Source organism: Leptodactylus fuscus, chromosome 5 (assembly GCF_031893055.1).
Source record: "Leptodactylus fuscus isolate aLepFus1 chromosome 5, aLepFus1.hap2, whole genome shotgun sequence".
Classification (NCBI taxonomy): Eukaryota; Metazoa; Chordata; class Amphibia; order Anura; family Leptodactylidae; genus Leptodactylus; species Leptodactylus fuscus.
The window spans coordinates 214,885,187-214,909,658 of NC_134269.1; the positions used below are offsets into that span (position 1 = coordinate 214,885,187).

The 24,472-nt window shown below is 40.7% G+C and overlaps 1 protein-coding gene across 28 annotated transcripts in view; it reads right to left on the minus strand.

Annotated features, from left to right (window-relative positions):
* The window catches only part of LOC142204081 (protocadherin gamma-C5-like), a 290,042-nt gene that overhangs the window by 30,821 nt on the left and 234,749 nt on the right, over positions 1-24,472 (minus strand). For 2 of the 28 annotated variants that reach the window (XM_075275331.1, XM_075275325.1), the window contains exon 1: positions 20,342-22,812. The exons of 22 other annotated variants lie outside the window; for them this stretch is intronic. In XM_075275331.1, the coding sequence (XP_075131432.1) occupies positions 20,342-22,774 (2,433 nt within the window). In that variant the 5' untranslated portion in view covers positions 22,775-22,812. Of the gene's footprint in view, positions 1-5,176; positions 8,111-9,404; positions 12,133-14,410; positions 17,116-20,341; positions 22,813-24,472 lie in introns of those variants that run through there. 4 more of the 28 variants (XM_075275328.1, XM_075275324.1, XM_075275321.1 and 1 more) reach the window with 3 other exon arrangements.

Sequence of the window (24,472 nt, forward strand, 5' to 3'; positions counted from 1 at the left end):
GGGGCAGTCCTAAAAGATCAAACTATAAAATCACAAATCAGGTGACTAAACGCGACCACATACACAAAAGTCCTCTATACATGGACCAATTAGATAGTGTGATAGCCAAGACCGTGTTCACATGTTACAGTCACATTCTACAATAAAAAACCTGATATGGTCACAATCAGAGAGGAAGCATAAAGGTCCAGTGCAAAATAGACAGAGAGAGATGTGACATAGATAGATAGGAGATAGATAGATAGATAGATAGATAGATAGATAGATAGATAGGAGATAGATAGATAGATAGATAGATAGATAGATAGATAGATAGGAGATAGATAGATAGATAGATAGATAGATAGATAGATAGATAGGAGATAGATAGATAGGAGATAGATAGATAGATAGATAGATAGATAGGAGATAGATAGATAGGAGATAGATAGATAGATAGATAGATAGATAGATAGGAGATAGATAGATAGATAGATAGATAGATAGGAGATAGATAGATAGGAGATAGATAGATAGATAGATAGATAGGAGATAGATAGATAGATAGATAGATAGGAGATAGATAGATAGATAGATAGGAGATAGATAGATAGGAGATAGATAGATAGATAGATAGATAGATAGGAGATAGATAGATAGATAGATAGATAGATAGATAGATAGATAGGAGATAGATAGATAGGAGATAGATAGATAGATAGGAGATAGATAGATAGATAGGAGATAGATAGATAGGAGATAGATAGATAGATAGATAGATAGATAGATAGATAGATAGATAGATAGGAGATAGATAGATAGGAGATAGATAGATAGGAGATAGATAGATAGATAGATAGGAGATAGATAGATAGATAGATAGATAGATAGATAGGTAGATAGATAGGAGATAGATAGATAGATAGATAGATAGACAGATAGGAGATAGATAGATAGATAGATAGATAGATAGGAGATAGATAGATAGATAGGAGATAGATAGATAGATAGATAGATAGATAGATAGGAGATGGATAGATAGATAGGAGATAGATAGATAGATAGATAGATAGATAGGAGATAGATAGATAGATAGGAGATAGATAGATAGATAGGAGATAGATAGATAGATAGATAGACAGATAGGAGATAGATAGATAGATAGATAGATAGATAGATAGATAGATAGGAGATAGATAGATAGATAGATAGATAGGAGATAGATAGATAGATAAATAGGAGATAGATAGATAGTTAGATAGGAGATAGATAGGAAATAGATAGATAGATAGATAGATAGATAGATAGATAGGAGATACATAGATAGATAGATAGATCGATAGATAGATAGGAGATAGATAGATAGATAGATAGATAGATAGATAGATAGGAGATAGATACATAGATAGATAGGAGATAGATAGATAGATACTTATATAGATAGATAGATAGGAGATAGATAGATAGATAATAGATAGATAGATAGATAGATAGATAGAAAGATAGATAGGAGATAGATAGATAGATAGATAGATAGATAGATAGATAGATAGATAGGAGATAGATAGATAGATAGGAGATAGATAGATAGGAGATAGATAGATAGATAGATAGATAGGAGATAGATAGATAGATAGATAGATAGATAGATAGAAGATAGATATGATAGATAGGAGATAGATAGAAGATAGATAGATAGATAGATAGATAGATAGATAGGATATAGATATGAGATAGATAGATAGATAGGAGATAGATAGATAGATAGGAGATAGATAGATAGATAGATAGATAGATAGATAGGAGATAGCTAGATAGATAGATAGATAGATAGGAGATAGATAGATAGATAGATAGATAGGAGATAGATAGATAGATAGATAGATAGATAGATAGATAGGAGATAGATAGATAGACAGATAGGAGATAGATAGATAGATAGATAGATAGATAGGAGATAGATAGATAGATAGATAGATAGATAGGAGATAGATAGATAGATAGATAGATAGATAGGAGATACATAGATAGATAGATAGATAGATAGATAGATAGATAGGAGATAGATAGATAGATAGATAGATAGATGATAGATAGATAGATAGATAGATAGATAGATAGGAGATACATAGATAGATAGATAGATAGATAGATAGATAGATAGGAGATAGATAGATAGATAGATAGATAGATAGATGATAGATAGATAGATAGATAGATAGATAGATAGGAGATACATAGATAGATAGATAGATAGATAGATAGGAGATAGATACATAGATACATAGATAGATAGATAGATAGATAGATAGGAGATAGATAGATAGATAGATAATAGATAGATAGATAGATAGATAGATAGATAGATAGATAGATAGATAGAAGATAGATAGATAGATAGGAGATAGATAGATAGATAGATAGATAGATAGATAGATAGGAGATAGATAGATAGATAGATGATAGATAGATAGATAGATAGATAGATAGATAGATAGGAGATAGATAGATAGATAGATAGATAGATAGAAGATAGATATGATAGATAGGAGATAGATAGATAGATAGATAGAAGATAGATAGATAGGATATAGATATGAGATAGATAGATAGATAGATAGATAGATAGATAGATAGGAGATAGATAGATAGATAGATAGATAGATAGGAGACAGATAGATAGATAGATAGATAGATAGATAGATGATAGTGGAGGATTTTTTCTCTCTTCGCTGCTTACCAAGCACAGCACCACACACTGTATAGTGGCCATGCCTGGCATTGCAGATCAGTCCTATTCACTTGAATGACTATGTGACAAATCAATGTTTGATTGTGTCAGACCCCAACCATCTGATCTTAGTAACGCCCCCAAAGGATAGGTCAGGTATATTTATGGCATCCTCCATTCAACATCATTCAGTGACTACTGCAAAGGCAGCAAGACCACAAGACACAATATAGAGATCAGGTGACTGTCATGTCACAGAAGCCTCACTATAGGGCGGTATGCCATTATACCAAATAGTCACCTACATGAAATAATAGGGTTGTAACATGACAACAAACAATCGCAATATTACTGCATAAATCTAACACTGTAAAGCTTGTAAATTCTACAGATGATAAAAAACACAAATACGACATACAAGGCGAACACGTCTACTGGTTATAGGAAAAATTATAATTAAAAAATAAAAGAAAAACTAAAATTCTGTCCATGTAAGCTTTGTTCTGTAATCCATTCACTGCCAGGTACAATACAGTAAATATTACATAGTTGGTCATCTCTGTTTCGGCTGCTGAGACCCCTGCGAGATATCACTGTGCAATATATCAGCCCTGCAGTGACCACAACAGGGCACATGTGGTACTGCAATACATGAGCTGCCAGGTCTATCACAGTCACAGATACAATACTGAAGCATCTTCCTTTACAACTCTGTATTCTGTTCCTGTTATTCCTCCTAGAGATGTACATGGGTAAAGACAAGTCAAGCTTTTAGTTTATGCCAAATACTGCAACAGATGGGACTGGGGTCACCAGGTTTGTGGCCCTAAACCCAAGTAGCATAAGGACACAAAGCTGGACTGGTGTAGGAAATCTGATGACCCCAATAAGACCCCCTTTACAGATCCCCTGGAGACAGGTCACACGGTGACACTGTTTCTAGAAAAAAAGTAACTACCTTTTCCCAAGGTTTGGGCAATGCTCACCAACCGCCTAATATACGGTACAGGTGCGTTGTGGTATCAGTTACCTCTCCATTTATTACAACCATTCATTCTGACCCTGGACATGGAGGAAGGTTACTGCGGGTTTAATGGTTATTGTGTCAGGGCTTAGGTTTCATTCTCCTTAGACGTCGGGATGTTGTTCCTGCCAAGTGTCGCCATTTACTGGGCGTTAGGTTACAAGGAGCTGCCGAACGACTCATTCTGGCCACACAACATGAACGTTTACAGGCGTGTTACATGTCACCGCAGTATAATAGTCATCAGACACCCCGGCGGCCTCACTGCTGATGTGTCCCCATGTCATATATGGCGCCTATTAGAGTCAAAGTATTATGTCCTCCAGAACTAGAGCTTTGCTATGACCAGTGTGGGCCACCAAGTGAGAGCTATCAAGTCCCCTTTATCAATTCCAGATTCCCAAACAGGGCAACATGACAGAAGTTGTCCTACAGTCCTACATGGAAAATCCATTTAAATACTGGTGAAAAAAGAAATTCAAAAAATTGTAAATAATAAACAAAAACTTTACGCAAATTCTGGAAATGTATCCATGATTACTATTCCAGCCTATAGTAAATATCCCCGTGCCGTATATAATTTACATGCCTATCTTATGGAGCTGGTTAAATTCGCAGAGTAATAGATAGGCTCCCAGTTTCTTATAGGATCTATGTCAAGATCAAGGTACTCACTCTGCCAAATCAGTATCCCTGCGCTATGCTGAGGAGGTCCAAAAGACCGAAACAGCGCTGTCCATAGCTGGGAATCTGTTCCTTTTGGAATAGAAATACTAATTTGGCAATTAAATCTGCATCATGATAGTAGGCTTATTAACTGAGTCATGCATGATGTTAAGGATGCTGCCCTCTAGAGGGCAGCATACAGAGGCACTGTTATCCTAATTACATCCTGGAGAATAGATTTGCATATTTTTTTACCCAAGATCAAGGTAGTAATCTAGGAGACAATGGCCCAGATTTACTAGTAGACAATGCAAGTGTATACAGGTAGTGAGAAAATACACCAGATTTATCACAGTGACTGACCTGGCCTATCTTCAGATTGTCCAGTCTAGTCCACCCATTTATTCAACACAATTTTGGTTTATCATGGCGCCCCCGTTTTCTGACAATCCTCACTCACGTGTCAAGCATGTTGATAATTTCTAGCGCAAATTAGATGTTGCACCAAAGACGTGCCAAAGATGCGCCATGTTTACGACAATGTCTGGTCGCGTCCACAATAGTAAGTCTGGATCAATATGTCTACTTATGTACAAAAATCACTATGGACATCTTGGATCAACAACCCATCGAAGTATACTTACCTTCTACTGAATATATGATATTCTGAGAAACAAGACATGCATATAATGGTACATTATATTACTCTAGATCATACCGTATATCTATATGTGCTATACTAGAGGGTAAGATTGTAGATCTATTTGTTTCCTCACCTGATTAGTTTCATTCAACCCATTTAGACCAGAGACCATCTCAGCCCCATTGACTGTAGTTCGTAACGTTGGGAAATTTAGAGGTCTCAGTAATGTCAAATCCTGTTTACCAGCTGAAGGGAAGCAGGCTTGGTAGCATTGCCCCTGGGGGTCTGAGGGCTCCATCCTAACCTCCATGTACTTTAAGGTCCCATCCGTGTTCAAATGAAGTGTTGGCTTGTACGGTTCTGTGTAATATCTGGGCTGAGGCCTTGTTTCACAGCACAAGTAGCCACCATACTTAGATTCCTTCCTTAGACATCTTACTATCAATATGACGAATGTGACAAGAGAGACTACACTAATGGCTGCCAAGGAAATGATTAAGTACAGGGTCATGTTGCTCTTGTTAGGGGAATCGGAAAGAAACGTTTGAGACTTGTGCTCCTGTGCTTTGTCCTCGATAGTAAAGATTATAGTGACCGAGGAGGACAAAGCTGGCTCACCGTGATCCTTAACCAAAATAACAAGTTTCTGTTCCACCTGATCGGTCTCCTGGAATGGCCGAAGACTTCTGATTTCTCCAGAATGGGCAGATATTTGAAACAAAGAAGGATCGGTAGCATCTTGTATATTATAAAGTAACCAGGCATTACGACCTGAATCAGAATCCAAAGCAGATACTTTGGTAACCCAAGTTCCAGAAGACGTAAATCTGGCTATCTTCTGATGAGAGGTATAATCCCTGGAATATTCAGGATATAAAATCGTAGGAACGTTATCATTTTTGTCTTGAACAAAGATAAACACATTGGTGGTTGAAGAACGTCTTGGAGAACCTGAATCTTCTACTTTCACAGTAATCTGAAACACCTGGGTCCTCTCGTAGTCAAAGGAACGTTGGGCGTAGATATTTCCATTGTCTGCATTTATGTAGACAAAAGATGACATGGGAGATCCTTCTACTTCCGTGTCCACGAGTGAGTAAACCAAATCTGAGTTCAATCCCTCATCTAGATCTACAGCAGATATTTTACAGAGCAACCTACCAGGGTCATTATTTTCTTCTACGAAGGCATTCAGTTGCTGTTGAGAAAATGTCGGAGAGTTATCGTTGATGTCTGAGACTTCTAGAATGATGGAAATCTCGGTGCTTAATGGAGGTGAACCAAGATCTGTGGCAACTAACTTGAGAGTATATCGAGATACGGTTTCTCTATCAAGAAGTTCATCTGTGACGATCGAGTATCGGTTATTAAATTGCTTGATCTTAAATGGCAGATGAGGGGACAATTCCAGGTTCACCTCTCCATTTTTTCCAGAATCTTTATCTTTCACACTTAGAAATCCAACTGCTGTTCCTACGGCTGCATTTTCAGGCACCGAGTTAACCAGAGACGTTAGGGAGATCTCCGGAGAGTTATCGTTAATATCTTCTATCTCAATCATCACTAGACACCGGCTGTCCATTTCTGGAATCCCTTTGTCCTTTGCTCTGATAGATATCTCATAGAAATCGGCTTCTTCATAGTCAACCACTCCCTTGACGGAGATTTCTCCTGTTTGTTGGTTTAAGTCAAATAACTGTTTTATAGAATCCGATGTATGATAGTCAAAAAAATACTCGATTTCTGCATTGAGTCCTTCATCTAAATCTGTGGCATTCAGTCTTAATATGAGTGTCTTGGGGGCTGTGTTTTCTCGTAAGGACACTTTGTAGGTAGACTGGTCAAAAACAGGAGCATTATCATTAATATCTAAAACAACGACATTGATTTCAGATGTCCCAGATTTTGGAGGTTTTCCACCATCGATGGCAGTGATGAGAAGTTTATGGCTTGCTTGATCTTCTCTATCTAAATTCTTCTCTATAACTAATTCTGGAATCATAGTCCCATCCTTTCTTTTCTTTACAGACAATGTAAAATATGGACTTGAGCTCAGCGTGTATTGAGATACTCCATTGAGATCTAGATCCTGAGCACTTTCTAGGGGAAATCGAGTCCCTGGACTTGCCAGAGCTTCTAGAAGTCTAATAGTTTGTATATTTGTGGAGAACTTTGGAGAATTATCATTAATGTCAAGGATTTCTACCTCCAAACCAAAAAGTTCCAGAGGCTGTTCAGTGATTATTTCTAGAGTCAGAGAACATCTCATTCCAGATCCACACAATGTTTCCCTGTCCAACCTCTCTTTAACCACCAAATCTCCATTGCCCTGGTTTACAGAAAAATATCTCGAGGTCTTCTCAGAACCTAACCTCATCCGTCGCATGGAGATATCTGCAATATTTATCTTGAGATCCTGAGCTACATTGCCTACCAATGTCCCAGGTTCTGACTCTTCAGTAATGGAGTAACGTAGCTGCCCCGAGCCCCGGCCCCAGTTACAAAGAAAGAGCAGAAACAGTACTTGCCATTCCCAAAGCTTTGAGATGAGGATGTCCATAACGTAAATCCTTAAATGACCATGGGTTATAAATCCGTTTATAGTCCAGAAAAAGGAAAGGCTCCGCGATTCTGAACGATGGAAGAACAAAATAAGAGATCCATATCTTCAAAATATATCCGTAGGGTGTTTCATCGGCGCGGCAGCTACAGTCTCTGTGTTGCTGAAGAGCTGGAGAGGCGATCCACTGAGACAGGGGGAGGAGATTATATGTATGAGATGGGCAAATCCTTTTGTTGCAAATAAGGTGATTGGTTGGTCATAGCGCCCTCTTCTGGTCAAGTATGATTATTACAACTCATGAATTAAAGTGTAGTACTCAGGATAAAAAAAATTATGATCTACGATATCAAAATAATTGTCTGATATTCCTCAGTTCCCTGTTTATTACACTGCACATGTAACGTTGCAGTATCCAATTCAAAGATTTCACTTTTTCGAAAAATATGTGACCGTATCTTATATCCACACCATAAAGGCAATATTTTTTCACCATAGCACTTACTCTCTACTGTTCTCCATGTGGCGTTTTACAGCAGTTGCACAGTGGATGGGTTTATAGAGAATCCCATCCCCGTACTGTGGAAAAATACGTACAGCGGACATACATACTGCGATTTCCAAATCTGTTGTTGTAGCATGTCAATTATACCTATGGAAACAAGAGGGGCTTCTGAGTGGGGTATTGACTGGACAGCGCATGCACCACTCCAATCTTTACAAAGGAGGTTCCAAAGATAGGCAAAGAGCAGCGGAATCAACCCCAACCGATCTGCGAGTTATCCCCTATTCTATGGATAGGAGATTCATTGCTTCGATAGGAAACCCCCTTTAAGCCCACTGGTGTAGTCACAGACTAATGATTATACTACTGGTGATATACTGGACATACATGCCAGACTTTCTTTGATGGTAAACTACAAGGAGGGGATCTGACATCATTATCTGAAATAATATAACATAGATCAATGTATTTTACCCGTTCCAATACTTCCACATACAATAACAACACCCTCGCAGCGGATACACGACATGTCTACGAGATAATGGTATGACTATCTGCATGGCTTTGGTAAATCCACTCTGATGAATTAGACCTACGGGGAGGCCCAAAAATGGTGAAGGAAGATGAGTATACATGTACTTTAGTTTTGTCACCTCCACAGGAGCTCCATTTATTATACTTTGGGGTCTGAAGAATATAATAATTTACAACAATTCATAGTGCGGCGACCATTTTAGTTTGCCCAAGACGAATCCCCAGTGTCGTTAAAAAGCAAACAATTTAGGATATTCAGGTTGAACCCGGCTCTGTTCACCCATCTCTATGTCATAGTATACATTTTGGTCAAGGCCACTATTCCCCACAAAGCAACCTCACGACAAAGAAGGTCAGACAGCTACATGTGACTCCTAAACTCAGTTGTGGCCATCTTAGGGTTTCATATTCAGTTTGCATAACTTAAACCCAAAACAATTTTCAATGTTCAATTTTTTTCAACATTTGGACCCAAACACCCTCAAGATCCAGCACGAACCAAGGTCAAACAATGAAGCACAATAACATACAGAAATATTTGACAACCTGACCGTCCCCCTAATCCCACCCCAACCCAATCCAACCCAGTCTGCCAGGGCAGGGAGAGACGGAAAAAACAGGAAAAAAGTTTTGACCCAAATAGTGACCCACAAACATTACAACATCTCATGTTTCATCCATCAGATTATTTCCCGATGCTAGAATATCTTATATAAAATATGGAAAAACCAAAGAACTATGGGATTAGGAATATCCTCTCACCTGACAGTTGCCATTTACCAAGGTATTCGACGGTGAAGGATCCGCCTCGCTAACCAAATCCTTCAAGTGTGGAAAATTAAGAGGTTTCATAAACGTGAAGTCATTTTCTGTTGCTGAAGGAAAACATGGTGGATAACAGGGTCCCTGAGGTTCTGGAGGAACCATTCTGACCTCCATGTATTTTAATGTTCCGTCATTGTTCAAGAAAAGAGTTGGCTGAAACTGATCCACGTGGTGGTTAGAATGCGATTTGCTTGGTAGGCAGGACCCACAACCACGGTCCTCATCCTCCCGTTTTAAACATTTCCAAATTAAAATGAAAAATGTAACAAGAGAAACCAAACTAATGGCGACCAAAGAGATAATAAGATACAACGTCATGTCGGTGGTGGGTGTGGAATTTGTAAGGAGGTCTTGAGATTTAGGACTTTCATTCGACACACTATCTAATATGTTTACTAGCAAAGTTACCGTCGTTGACAACGAAGGTTCTCCATGATCACTTATTGAAAGCACAAGTTTTTGCTCTAATATATCTACATCCTCCAGTCCTCGAAGAGTTCTTACTTCTCCATTAGCTTCGGAAACGTGAAATAATCTAGAAGTGGTGGCATCGACAAGCCTATAATGTAACCAAGCATTGCGACCCGAATCTACATCCACTGCCGAAACCTTTGTGACCAGATAACCGGCCGCTGCCGATTTTGGAAGTTTTTGTTGAGGAATAGACTCTCCCGAATTATCTGGATATAACACGGTTGGGTGGTTGTCATTTATATCCAAAACAAAGATAAAAACGGAAGCATTGGAGGACAACCTTGGAGATCCAGAATCTTCAACCTTCACTGTAATTTTTAAGATCTGAGTTTGCTCATAGTCAAAGGAACGTTGAGCAAAGATCTTACCACTCTCTGAGTTTATGTAGACAAAGGACGATACGGAAAACCCATCCATGTCTCGCTCCACTATAGAGTACGATAAGTCTGAATTAACCCCTTCATCTACATCCGAGGCAGACACTACACATAACAAGCTGCCGGCCTCATTGTTCTCCTTAATGAAAGCATTGTAAGCCGACTGCTGAAAAACTGGAGGATTATCATTGACATCTGAAATGTCAAGGGTTATTTTGGTTTGTGTGCGCATTGGTGGGGAACCTAAATCGGATGCAGTTACCATGATTTCATATTGAGCCTGGTTTTCTCTATCTAGCCGCCCATCTGTCACCAGAGAGTATCGACTATTGAGATGGTGGAATTTAAATGGAAGGTTTGGAGATGTTTCTAATTCTATCTCTCCATTCTTACCAGAATCCTTGTCTTTCACGACCAAGAACCCAATCAGTGTACCCAAGGGGGAATCTTCAGGGACAGCTTTGGTAGTCGAAGTGAATATAATCTCGGGTGGGTTATCATTTACATCTTGTATCTCCACTTGAACAATACAGCGTCCTTCTAGTTCGGGTATCCCTTTGTCTACTGCTCTGATAGATAATTCCCAGTATTGGCTATCTTCATAGTCCACAAGTCCTTTCACAAAAACCTCACCAGTTTTCATGTTTATATCAAACAAATTTTTGGCAGATTCGGACGTATGGTCATCAAAAGAATATTCGATTTCTGAATTTGCTCCTTCGTCAAGATCTGTAGCGTTCATTTTTATGATGACTGTTTTTTGGGGGGCGTTTTCCAATAAACTGATCCTATATATAGAGTCACCAAACACCGGGGCATTATCATTGATATCTAACACGATTACGGTTATTTGGGAAGATCCAGATCGTGCTGGTTCTCCACCATCTATAGCAGTGAGAATAAGTTTGTGTTCCTTCTTGTCTTCTCGATCTAATACCTTTTCTAGAATCATCTCCGGCACTACAGTCCCATCTTTACGGGTCTTTACAGATAAAGAAAAGAAAGGGTTTGCATTAAGCCTATACTGGGTAACACTATTTGTACCAATATCTGAATCCTGTGCAATTTCTAGTGGAAATCGGACCCCAGGAATCGTCACCAATTCCGTGATCCTCAAAACACGATTAGTGTTAGAAAAAGCTGGAGAATTATCATTTAAATCCAATATCTCTATTTCTACGCTAAAAAGCTGCACAGGGTTCTCAGTTACAACCTCCAGATTCAGGACGCAGCTATGGCTGGATCCACAAAGGCTTTCTCTATCGATCCTATTTCTCACCGTCAGGTCTCCACTCCCCGAATCCACATGAAAATATTTGCTCTTACTTTCAGGTCCCAATCTGTATGTTCTGTGTCTATTGTCAGTGATTCCTAGATCCCGTAGGAGATTGCCCACATACGTCCCCGGCTCCAGCTCCTCGTAGATAGAATAACGCAGCTGCCCAGAGACCCAGCCCCAGCCCCAGCACAGAAAGACAAACGCCACTTGCCATTGCCAAGCCTTTGTCGAGCTTTGGATGTTCATCACTTAAATCTCTTTCTTCTTAGGATAAGAAATGGAGGTCCTTTTATAATCCCATGAGGTTCCAGACTGGTCTTAAATCCTTGCATATACAGAATCGGCATCCAGGGCATTTAAAAATATCCACGGAGATCCCGACAATGCAGCAGCCCTGCTTTGTGTGTTGGTGCGAAGATGGAGGTTGATTCACTGAGCCAGGAGGAGGGCTGAGCTTCAATGTTATGTGAAGCCGCTCAAGGAAGGACAGGTGTGCCCTCTTCTGGACAACCACAGGAACTACGGTTATTACCGAAGCTAGATCGTAACAAATGCAAAAAATTCAACAAAAATAATGACTACAAAAAAGTAACAGCTCTGTATTCTCTCTATTCTGTAAGTGGAACTATATCACTAAGTAAAGATTCACTACTGAAACACCGAAATCCCTTGTAAACAATAAAACAGACTTGGGAAAAACATAATTTGGAGATTTTGTGGATTTTCTGAATAATCATAGTAACAATGCAGAAAATATAAAGAGCAATGCACCCACCATGGTCCCCTGTGCAATATTGCTTTCAATAGCAGAAAACAAGGGCACTGACTGGATACCTGGTTCACACTTGCCCAGGGATTGGATTCTTATAGTCTGTTACAGACCAGAAGAAATAGAAAACGGTCTATCAAATGGCAGACAGCAATGGATCCCTATTGACAGATCCCCATTATTTTTAACAGACATTGGCAAACAAAAATGTGAACCTTGCGGGACCTTTTTGTCCAGAAATCCTGCCGGACACTATGTCAGAGACTCGAATGCAGATGTGAACGTAGCCTGAGAATGCACACATCTCTTAGGAGCGAGCTCTGTGCTAGGTCATTACCATACATTGCCCAGAGGGGGCTTAGTGGATCTCTCAGTGGCAATGATAGATCACGTGATGGAGATCTGAAGAATGGATCAGGTTGCCTCAATGCAGAAATGACCAAACACAACTCAGAAATATATAAATTGACAACTGGGTGTTACCATTGGGAGGGTCTTCACATAGTTTGACACCATCCAATCAAGGCAATTATACTACATAGGACACACCCCTAAGACAAGGGAATGGTGGCAGACAGCTTTAATGTATTGAGAAATATTCAGAAGGAATAGAATCACACATCAGTAGGATTGAGCCGATCTTGAGATTTCAGGATCGATTTCAAAATCCGATTTCCGATCATTTTCCAGCCGATCCCAATCGTGAAATTTGCTCGATCGCCGATCGGGATCCGATCTTTTCCGATCCCGATCCTCAACCCTAGTCAATGATTCTCTATGGGAAAAGTCACGTTTAGGGTTGAGCTGATCTTGAAATAATCTCCAACCTCGATCCCGCTGGAAAAGATCGGGTCGGAATTCCGATCGCAATCATGAAATTTACTCGATCGCCGATCGGAATCCAATCCCGGTCGCTCAACCCTACACACCAGACATTACTACATCAAGTCAGGAGAATGACTGTACGGCATCTTTCTAGAGCGACTATAAAACAACATAAACTAGTCACGTTCTCCATGGTATCATTACCCGGAGCTTTTACAGGATAATTATAGTACCAGGATAGAAAACACAGAGTGGCAGCCTCTATCTATATCCAACAGGGAAGCTATTATAACGTTACACTGCCTGCTAGTAAATGGAAGCAATCCTGGATTTACAACATTGTCCTATGCCACGTGTGCTGGGTAACACCAAACCAGAAACAAAGGACACCATAAGCCCTCCATGGGAAACCACAATACAAAAAAACTGAATAGAAATGATAATATACCATATAATAATGTGATATAATATAATATTTGCTCTTATACATTTTGGATTTCATCTACAAAACCATCATCTCCACTGCTAGAATATACAGGAGTATGTAAATTGGGCAGGGGTTAAAGTTGCCAATGAAGGCAAAATGGCACCTCTGCTACTTAAAGAGGACCTGACACCAGGTCTGAAAAGCCCAATACCATCCATCATCTGATCGACGCTGTCACCCGGAATATTTTTTGTATTTTGTTCATCCAAATCCGTTCAGCTATTTCAAAGATATAAGCCCTGTTAGTGTTGATGCAAATTAGGGTCTACTAAGTGGGTGGTAACATTACATGACATGTAATACACAGAGATCCCGCCTCCAGAGAAGCAACAGTGTTACCGAATACTTAGCCAGTAGACCATAATTTGCAATGACACTAACAGGGCCTATATCTTTGGAATAGCTTAACAGATTTGGATAAACAAAGCAGCAAAATGCTCCGGGTGACAGCGCCGATCAGATCATTGGGATTTGAAGACCTGGGAAAATGTCCTCTGTAAAGGACTTTACATCACTTGCATTGGAGGCCGAGAAGTATCACTTTACACCTCTGATAATTCACCACGTATGGATTTAATTACATGCCATCCCTATATTATCACTTCAATGAATATTTTCTCATTACATTGCCATATTATATTATCCTATAAAGCATTTTTCCAGCACATTTAGTCAGTGACCATACCAACTACTGAAATCCACGAAATTTTGCTGCATTTTCTGATATCTCACCTGATTTACCTCCGTCATACTCCTAAGAGTCGATGATTCCGCTTCAGGTACCTTTTGCTGTGGGACATCTAAAGATTTCCTAAATGTTAAGTCATTTTCCATATAAGGTGGAAAACAAGCTGTGTAACATGGATCCTGAGGGTCTGGTGGCGCCATTCGCACCTCCATGTACTTCAAGGTCCCGTCTGTGTTCAGGTAAAGGGTCGGTTTATACTGGTCTATATAGTGACTAGAAGGGGACCTGGATGTGAAGCAAGACCCGCAACTGCTGCCGTAAGTCTCTTTTTTAAGGCACCTTACAAGTAATATAGTAAAAGTTACGAGAGACACCACACTGATGGCCACGAGAGAGACGATAAGGTACAAAGTCATATCTGCTGACGGCTTCACATTAGTCAAAAAGTCCTGAGGTCTGGGATTGGACTGAACAATATTATCCATGATATTCACAATCAACGTGACAGAGCTCGTCATAGAAGGTTCCCCATGGTCGCTGACTACAATCACCAGGCGATGCTCCGTGTTATCCGTCTCGTGTAACCCTCGCAGAGTCCGGACTTCTCCTGTGTATTCAGAGATGTGGAATAAAGCAGGACTGGCCGTGTGAACAAGACTATAGAGGAGCCAGGCATTGTGGCCAGAATCTACATCCACTGCGGACACCTTACTGACTAAATACCCGGCCGCAGCAGATCTGGGAATGGTCTCCTGAGCCGCGGTCTCCCCCGTATTCTCCGGGTATAAGATAGTGGGAGAGTTGTCATTGGTATCCAGAATAAATAGGAAGACGGAAACATTGGAGGACAATTTTGGAGATCCAGAATCTTCCACCCGGGCTGTGATCTGCAGAACCTGGAATTGTTCATAGTCAAAAGACCTTTGTGCATAAATATTCCCGGTGTCGGAGTTAATGTAGACGAATGAGGAGACGGGAGAACCATGGATGTGACTCTCAGCGATGGAGTAGATGAGGTTTGCATTAGCTCCCTCATCCAGATCTGCGGCAGATACCGTACATAACAGTCTGCCCGCCTCGTTGTTCTCTGCTATGAAGGCATTGTAGACATTGTGTAGAAATGCTGGAGGATTATCATTAACATCCGAGATATTAAGGCTGATTGTAATGTGGCTGCCAAGAGATGGAGACCCCAGATCAGAGGCCATCAGTCTAATAGTATATTGTGAGAGCTTCTCCCTGTCCAGAGGTCCACTGCTGACCAGAGCGTAACGCTGCGACATGGGCTGGATTTTAAACGGTAAATCTGGTGACACCTCAAGTTTTATTTCTCCATTTTTACCAGAATCCTTATCCTTGACCGTGACGAATCCGACTACAGTCCCTATTGGGGCGTTCTCGGGAACCTCCTTGATTTTAGAGATAAAACTAATTTCTGGGGTGTTATCATTGACATCTTCTATTTCTATCTGAACGACACATCGCCCCTCTAGCTGAGGAGAACCTTTATCTACAGCTCGGACAGACAGCTCATAAAACTTGGCCTCCTCGAAATCCACAGACCCCTTGATAAAGATTTCCCCACTTTGAGGATTTAAGTCAAATATCTGTTTCTCCGACTCTAACGTATGATGGTTAAAGGAATAAAATATCTCGCCATTGGGTCCCTCGTCTAGATCCGTAGCGTTGAGCTTTATCACCACTGTTTTCAACGGAACGTTTTCAGATAAATTCACTTTATAGCGCGACTGATGGAACGTCGGAGCGTTATCGTTAATATCTAGTACGAGGACAGTGATCTGCGTGGATCCGGATCTGGCCGGATCTCCCCCATCGATAGCCGTGAGGATCAGCTTGTGCTCGGCTATTTCTTCTCTGTCTAGAGATTTTTCTAACACTAATTCAGCAATGAGAGTCCCGTCTTTGCGATTCGTTACAGATAATGAAAAATATGGATTTGGGTTCAGACTATACTGATTAATACCGTTAATTCCAACATCTGCGTCCTTTGCAATTTGTAATTGGAATTGCACACCAGGATTTGTGAATAGTTCTGTAATTTTTATAATCTGATTAGTGGTTGGAAATATTGGAGAATTATCATTAATATCCAGAATGTCTATCTCCAGACTGTGCAGCTCCAGAGGGTTCTCGGCCACCACCTCTAGATGCAGCAGGCAGCTCAGGCTGGATCCACACAGGCTCTCCCTATCAATCCTCTCAGATACAACCAGAGCTCCATTCTTCTGCTCTATAGAGAATAATCTGCTGCTTCCCTCCGAGCCCAAACTCAGTCTCCTCCTGTGAATATCGGGCAGATTCAGCCCCAGATCCTGAGCCACATTCCCCACCACAGTCCCTGGACGAGACTCCTCAGCTATAGAATAACGCAGCTGCCCCGAGACCCAGCCCCAGCTACAAAGGAGAAGGGAGAAAGCTACTTGCCATTTCCGAGCCCTTAGAAACCTTTGGTTGTCCATATCTTAAATCCTTCTGATGGAAATGTATAAAATTCACATCCTCTTTAGAATCCAAGACGGTGGGTTACTTCAAGAAGAAAACATATTCCAGGAAGATAGGTCCCTTTTGTTCCTTGGGAAGCATCCATAGCGTGTAGACGGGAGCAGCAGCTCTTCTTTGTGTGAGCAGAGAGATGGGAGGTGAATCACTGAGCCAGGGGGAGGAGAGCGCAGGGCTCATAGGAGCAGATACCAAATGTGGAATAGGAAGACAGGCACTCCCTCTTCTGGACAAACATCATTATTGCACTTTTTATAGTTTAACTTGGAATGATATATGGAAAAATCCTAAAAATGATGTTGCTATCAATTTCCAAATATACATGAAACCAACAACGCGGGGCCTCAGCCTTAAGGAAAATTTATATTACTTGTACTCCTGATACATAACATCAAATTAATTTTTGTTACAAGAAAACAAATAATCTTTCTTGATAGTGAGATGCAAATAGGATAGAGATGTAACAGATATGAGCGAATAGACTGAAGGATATCAGTGATACAACATTGTACTCTATTCTATAGGACAGATATTAAGAGGTGACATTCTATGTTACTAGGGTACGATATATATTGTGTCTCACAGTTATAGGATCCCATACACACAAGAAATATACACTTTGATCACCTTCATCTTAATTCTTTTTATTATTTAAGCATAAATATAACTGGACACTATATATCATTCCTACGTCTGTGCACAATATATATGAGCACGATATAGGCATACAGTAACTAATATCCCTTATATGCAAAACATATATGGACATCCCATAGGTATAATGACTATTAGTTCATATTATCTATGCATTACCCCATCTCTCCATGTATTCAGTATTACAATATCCCTCTCTCTGTATCTCTGCTGTAATATTTGGGATTTGAGTTAATTTAATGGACTATAATACACAGTCCAGTCATATTAATGTGACCGCCGCCTACTTTTGACGTCAATGTTAAACAACCAATGGCAGAAGATGCGTGTCATCAGCCATCTGGGTGCGCTCATCATTGTGTAAGGCATGATGGATCAACACAAGTATGCATCTATCCTTGCGGGCCATGTTCACCCCTACATGCGAATTGTTTGTCCTCAGGATGATGGCATCTACCAGCAGGACAATGCGACGTGTCATAAAGCTCGCAGTGTACGTCCGTGGTCCGAGGAGCACCAGGATGAGTTTACCGTACTCCCTTGGCCAGCGAATCGAGAATCTGTGGGACCACCTCGATTGGGTTGTTCGCGCCATGGATGCTCAACCGCGTAACCTAGTGCAGCTGTCCACAGCACTGGAGTCGGCACGGCTCAACATCCCAGTGACATCATCACAACATCCCCTCTCTTCCTGCAGGTCTCGCAGCGGTCCGCTCTGCCAAAGGTGGTCATTCTGGATTGTGACAGGTGGTCACATTAATGGGACTGGACTGTGTATTTCACTGTTTCTATATTAAGTATCTCACGATTCTGTATTTGTTCACCTTACTAATACAGCCACATCTGGTCACGACCCCACTGAAGGAGGTGTAATGTATCCCCAAAAAGTCTGGGGACTGACATGACCTGGTTTTTCATTCGCTGGATTTACCTATAACTATATACAAAATCACAAAATAAATCTTTATACTTTGTATGTAAACAAAAGGATTACATGGAATATTTCTACATTTGTCTCCGTTATCAGCCGACCCCCCCATAAACAGCTGGATGCGTTACAGTATTTCAGTAGAGAGAAGATAATAAACCTCTATAGAAAGCTATGGCGCCATCTTGGATCAGGAATGAAGATATATGGTCTTTGTTGTCCCATACAGAATACATCTGGATATCCATCAGTCCTTATATATACAAGGCTACTGATACAATTGTCCGGATCCAACAATAACATTGTATATGTCTATGTCAGGATTCTATTAAACATGAGATTGTTAATGGATTCCCTTCATTACTGGAAGATTCATCAACATCAATGTGATACATATACACAACATTGAGAAAGATCACCTGTCCTGATCATTGTCCACCTGCCATAGGTCTTCAGTATATTGGGGCACCAGCGGCAGCAACAAGATCAGGACAGGTTCTCAATCTCTGGACCTAGACAATAAAAGTGTCAGCCCGGTAACGGTAATATGAAAAAGAGGAAAATATATCCCATAGTAAATAGGCTTTACTGAATGGGGAAAACGTAAGATTATAGTAATATATATAATAACTAAAGGGGTTGTCTCGTCTGAACATCTCCTTCCTATACGGACGTCATAGAGGGTGGTCTTCTTCTGATCATGTCCACTTCGCCATGAGTTAGAGGGACCAACTCTGTCTATATAGACATTCCTTATAGCAACATGTTATACATTTTTCTGTAACATCACTGCAAAGAATATGAGAAGCTGAAAGCACATTTACGTCCCAAAGTCATGTCCGGCTCAGTGGTGGACATACCATTGGTGCAACCTGCAGGGACATCGCTATAGGGGGCAGTAGCAGCTGTTGTTGTTACCAAGCCCTGGACCCCAAGGGGGCCTAAAAGGTCCCTCCACTACATAAAATATTCCACTCCTCTAAGAGTAGAAGAGAAGAATATTACAGGTTATCAATTCTAGACTTTAAGGACACGTTGATCAAGGTTTTTATACTGGCTGCCAGATTAGAGTTAGGGTCCATTCACACGGAGTAACGTGCCGCGTGATGTGGCACGTATACGGCGTGTGAGACTTTGCGCGCCGTAAAAGCTCCCATTGATTTCAATGGGAGCCTGGATTGTATACGCTGCGTTATTTTGCGGCCGTGAATTTTCTCCCCTGAAATGGGGCAATTGGCGTGAGCCTCATGTTTTTTTTTGTCTTCCCCTGGATCAACACTGTAGGGGATTGTAGGGTTATAGGTTGGACTTGATGGACTGATGTCTTCATCCAACCTCATCTACTATGTAACTATGTAATGACATAATAGTAGGGCTCTATGATAAGTTATTGAATAACAAGGGGCCCATATACACAAATCCTCTGCTGTCGGAGTCTGCCACTGACCCAGCTAACATAATAGTAGAACGTCTACCCCCTATATATACCGATAGTACGTAATACTGGACTAACAGGACAACACAACATCAATAGAGGGGTTGGTTTTTAGCACCTTACATTCTCATAGCAATGTCTCTGGGTTTTGTGATCCGAAAACTGATGGATTGTCTTTGGCTAATCCAATTATTTAGATAGCATTTGCTTAGAAATACGATGTCTATTAGAAGTGCAGAGGAGACATCTTTGCTTTACGGCAAACAAAAAGATGTATTAATGAAAACCAGAAAAAAAGCTAAAGATTTGCTACTTATATAAGATTGTATATTCTAGAGCCCCTTGGCCAGGAACAAAGACACACAATAAAGATCATATAAAAGAAAAAAAATACATAAAATAGCAATAAATCCAATGGTAATGGTAATATTATCTCACCTGGTTTAGATCATTAAACCAGCCCGGATTAGACAACGGTGCGACCTCTTTGTCTACATCATTTATATCAACTGGTTTTGTTAACGTCAAATTTGCAATGTTTGCTGGAGGTAAGCAAGCGGAATAACAGGGGGCTGCCGAATCTGGCGGAGCCATCCGCACCTCCATGTACTTCAATGTCCCATCTGTGTTCAGGTAAAGGGTGGGTTTGTACTGATCCATATAGGTGGGGGAAAGGGATTTGTCCATAAAGCAGAATCCACAGCCAGAACCATAATTCCTTCTAAGACACCTGACAAGTAATATAGTAAATGTGACCAGAAACACTGCGCTGATGGCCACAAGGGAGACAATAAGATAGAGGGTCAGGTCTGGAGTAGATTTGGCATTTGGAAGAAAGTCTTGAGATCTAGGACTTTCCTGAGGAACGGTGTCTAATATATTGACAATGATAGTGGCTGTAGATGTCATAGAAGGTTCCCCATGGTCGCTGACTACAATCACCAGGCGATGCTCCGTGTTATCCGTCTCGTGTAACCCTCGCAGAGTCCGGACTTCTCCTGTGTATTCGGAGATGTGGAATAAAGCAGGACTGGCTGTGTGAACAAGACTATAGAGGAGCCAGGCATTGTGGCCAGAATCTACATCCACTGCAGACACCTTACTGACTAAATACCCGGTCGCAGCAGATCTGGGAATGGTCTCCTGAGCCGCGGTCTCCCCCGTATTCTCCGGGTATAAGATAGTGGGAGAGTTGTCATTGGTATCCAGAATAAATAGGAAGACGGAAACATTGGAGGATAATTTTGGAGATCCAGAATCTTCCACCCTGGCTGTGATCTGCAGAACCTGGAATTGTTCATAGTCAAAAGACCTTTGTGCATAAATATTCCCGGTGTCGGAGTTAATGTAGACGAATGAGGAGACGGGAGAACCATGGATGTGACTGTCAGCGATGGAGTAGACGAGGTTTGCATTAGCTCCCTCATCCAGATCTGCGGCAGATACTGTACATAACAGTCTGCCCGCCTCGTTGTTCTCTGCTATGAAGGCATTGTAGACATTGTGTAGAAATGCTGGAGGATTATCATTAACATCCGAGATATTAAGGCTGATTGTAATGTGGCTGCCGAGAGATGGAGACCCCAGATCAGAGGCCGTCAGTCTAATAGTATATTGTGAGAGCTTCTCCCTGTCCAGAGGTCCACTGCTGACCAGAGCGTAACGCTGCGACATGGGCTGGATTTTGAAGGGTAAATTTGGGGACACCTCAAGTTTTATTTCTCCATTTTTTCCAGAATCTCTATCTCTGACTATTACAAATCCGACCACCGTGCCTATCGGTGCATTTTCGGGCACTACAGTATTTTTAGAGTTAAAGCTAATTTCTGGGGTGTTATCATTGACATCTTCTACTTCCACCTTAACGACACATCTCCCTTCTAGCTTGGGAGATCCTTTGTCTGCTGCCTTGACAAATAATTCATAAGATTTAGACGTTTCATAATCCACCTCTTTTTTCAAATATATTTCACCAGTTTGTGAATTTATTTGAAATATTTTCTCTACAGAATCTAAAGTATGGTGATCAAAGGAATATAATATCTCACCATTTGCCCCTTCATCCAAATCCGTGGCATTTACTCTAAAAATAGTTGTATTTATTGGGATATTTTCTGGAACACTGATTTTATATCGTGACTGATCAAACATCGGAGCATTGTCATTGATATCTAGTACGAGGACAGTGATCTGAGTGGATCCGGATCTGGCCGGATCTCCCCCATCTATAGCCGTAAGGATCAGCTTGTGCTCAGCTATATCCTCTCTATCTAGAGTCTTTTCCAGCACGAGTTCTGCAATGAGTGTCCCATCATTGCGATTATTTACAGATAATGAAAAATATGGACTTTGGGTCAATTTGTACTGACTAACACCATTTATACCTACATCAAGATCCTGAGCTGTTGGTAAGGGAAAATGAACCCCAGGAATTGACAGAAGCTCTATAATTCTGATGATCTGGTCATTGGTTTTAAAAATGGGTGAATTGTCATTAATATCCAGAATGTCTATCTCCAGACTGTGCAGCTCCAGAGGGTTCTCGGCCACCACCTCTAGATGCAGCAGGCAGCTCAGGCTGGATCCACACAGGCTCTCCCTATCAATCCTCTCAGATACAACCAGAGCTCCATTCTTCTGCTCTATAGAGAATAATCTGCTGCTTCCCTCCGAGCCCAAACTCAGTCTCCTCCTGTGAATATCGGGCAGATTCAGCCCCAGATCCTGAGCCACATTCCCCACCACAGTCCCTGGATGAGACTCCTCAGCTATAGAATAACGCAGCTGCCCCGAGACCCAGCCCCAGCTACAAAGGAGAAGGGAGAAAGCTACTTGCCATTTCCAAGCCTTTACAAAGCTCTGCTTGTCCATATCTTAAATCCTTCTTCTAAAATGTGCAGAAAATAATCCTCATCCCATCAACCCAAGTAAGTGAGCGGCAGAAATAGAAATCCTAGGCGAAGGAAAATCCTGGTTTTCCTGCATTGAAATCCTCGGCAGGGCTCTCATCGGAGCAGCAGCTCTTCTTTGTGTGAGAAGAAAGATGGGAGGTGAATCACTGAGCCAGGGGGAGGAGAGCGCAGAGCTCATAGGAGAGGGCCGAAATACGGATGACGTGCCTGCCCTCTCCTGGTCAATAGTGATAAGTGCGGTTTGGAATACTTGTAGTATGATACAAAAACTGTTCATATATTCTGATTTTGTGCAGTTTCAGGTTTTGTGCATTAATTGATAAAATTGTCAACCTTGGCAGACAATTGTGATAGTGAAATATTGTAATAAAGGAAATACAAGTATAGTTACAGCGTCCATAAACACATTAAAAAAAAAAAACCTAGAAAGCATATTTAAAAAAAATTTAAACTAGAAATAAAATTGTTTTATATAATAAGATATGATAGTCACATCTATATATTAGTTATAAACAATGTACAGATTCATGGAAACAGTATTTATAAGTAAATGCAAATACCCGGTGTCTTTGCCTACAATCCTGGAAAATGACTGAAGGGAAGGATAAGGTGGAAACTATATGTTATATATATAAAAATGGGTTTCTGTCTGTCTGTATGTTCTTTATGCGCGACCAAATGATTGGACTGATCCTCACCAAATTTGGCACACAGATACATCAGGTGTCCGAGAAGGTTTTAGACTGGGTCTCAGCTATCTAGGACTTACCATTCCTGAGATACAGTATTCCCAAAAAATAACCTGCATTAGCCAATAGAAGCCTGCAAGTCTTTCACTCATATTCCAACTGCCATATACACCGTCACATGCCCCTTATCAGCCAATAGAAGGTCGCAGGCACTTAGTCTCCACAGGCACACAGCTTTACTCCAGGTTTCCATAAAAAAAAACCAGTAAATTGTCTTCACTGCTGTAGGTTAGCTTTAAAGGTTCAGGGCGCTGTGAGTGACAGTATTACACAAGGTCATATACACAGAGTTTTACTCCAGTTTTCCAAAACAACCCACCCATTTTTCTTCACTGCTATAAATCAGCTTCAAAGGGACACGGCACTATGGATAACACTGTTATACAAGGTCACATACACACATCTTTACTCCAGGTTTCCATAACAAACAATCGCAGGTTTTTCACTGATATGCAAACTGATATACATGTGATCACATGACGCTTATGGACCAATGGAAACTTGCAGGTTCTTCCGTCTCGACAAACACACAGCTTTACACCAGGTTCCCATGGCAAACAAGATATTTAGGACCTGTATTAGTCAATAGCAGTTCGCAGGTCCTTAAATATTAAGTCGTATGATGTGTGTCAGCCAATATATGTTCACATTTCATTTTCAAAGTTTCCATAAAAACACAGACATATATGGACTGTACCTAAACTGGACTGCTATACTGGAAGTCAGCATTCTTTGAAATTGAAATGTATTTAAATCACACACAAACGACGTACAAAATAGAGCAGGGCCAATGCTAATGGGGCCACTACATAAACAAAAAATGAAATATACGCGTGCGAAGCCGGGTCCATCTACTAGTAATGAATAAGAATGAGCTTCATCCTATTATATAGTCCATTTTATGGAAT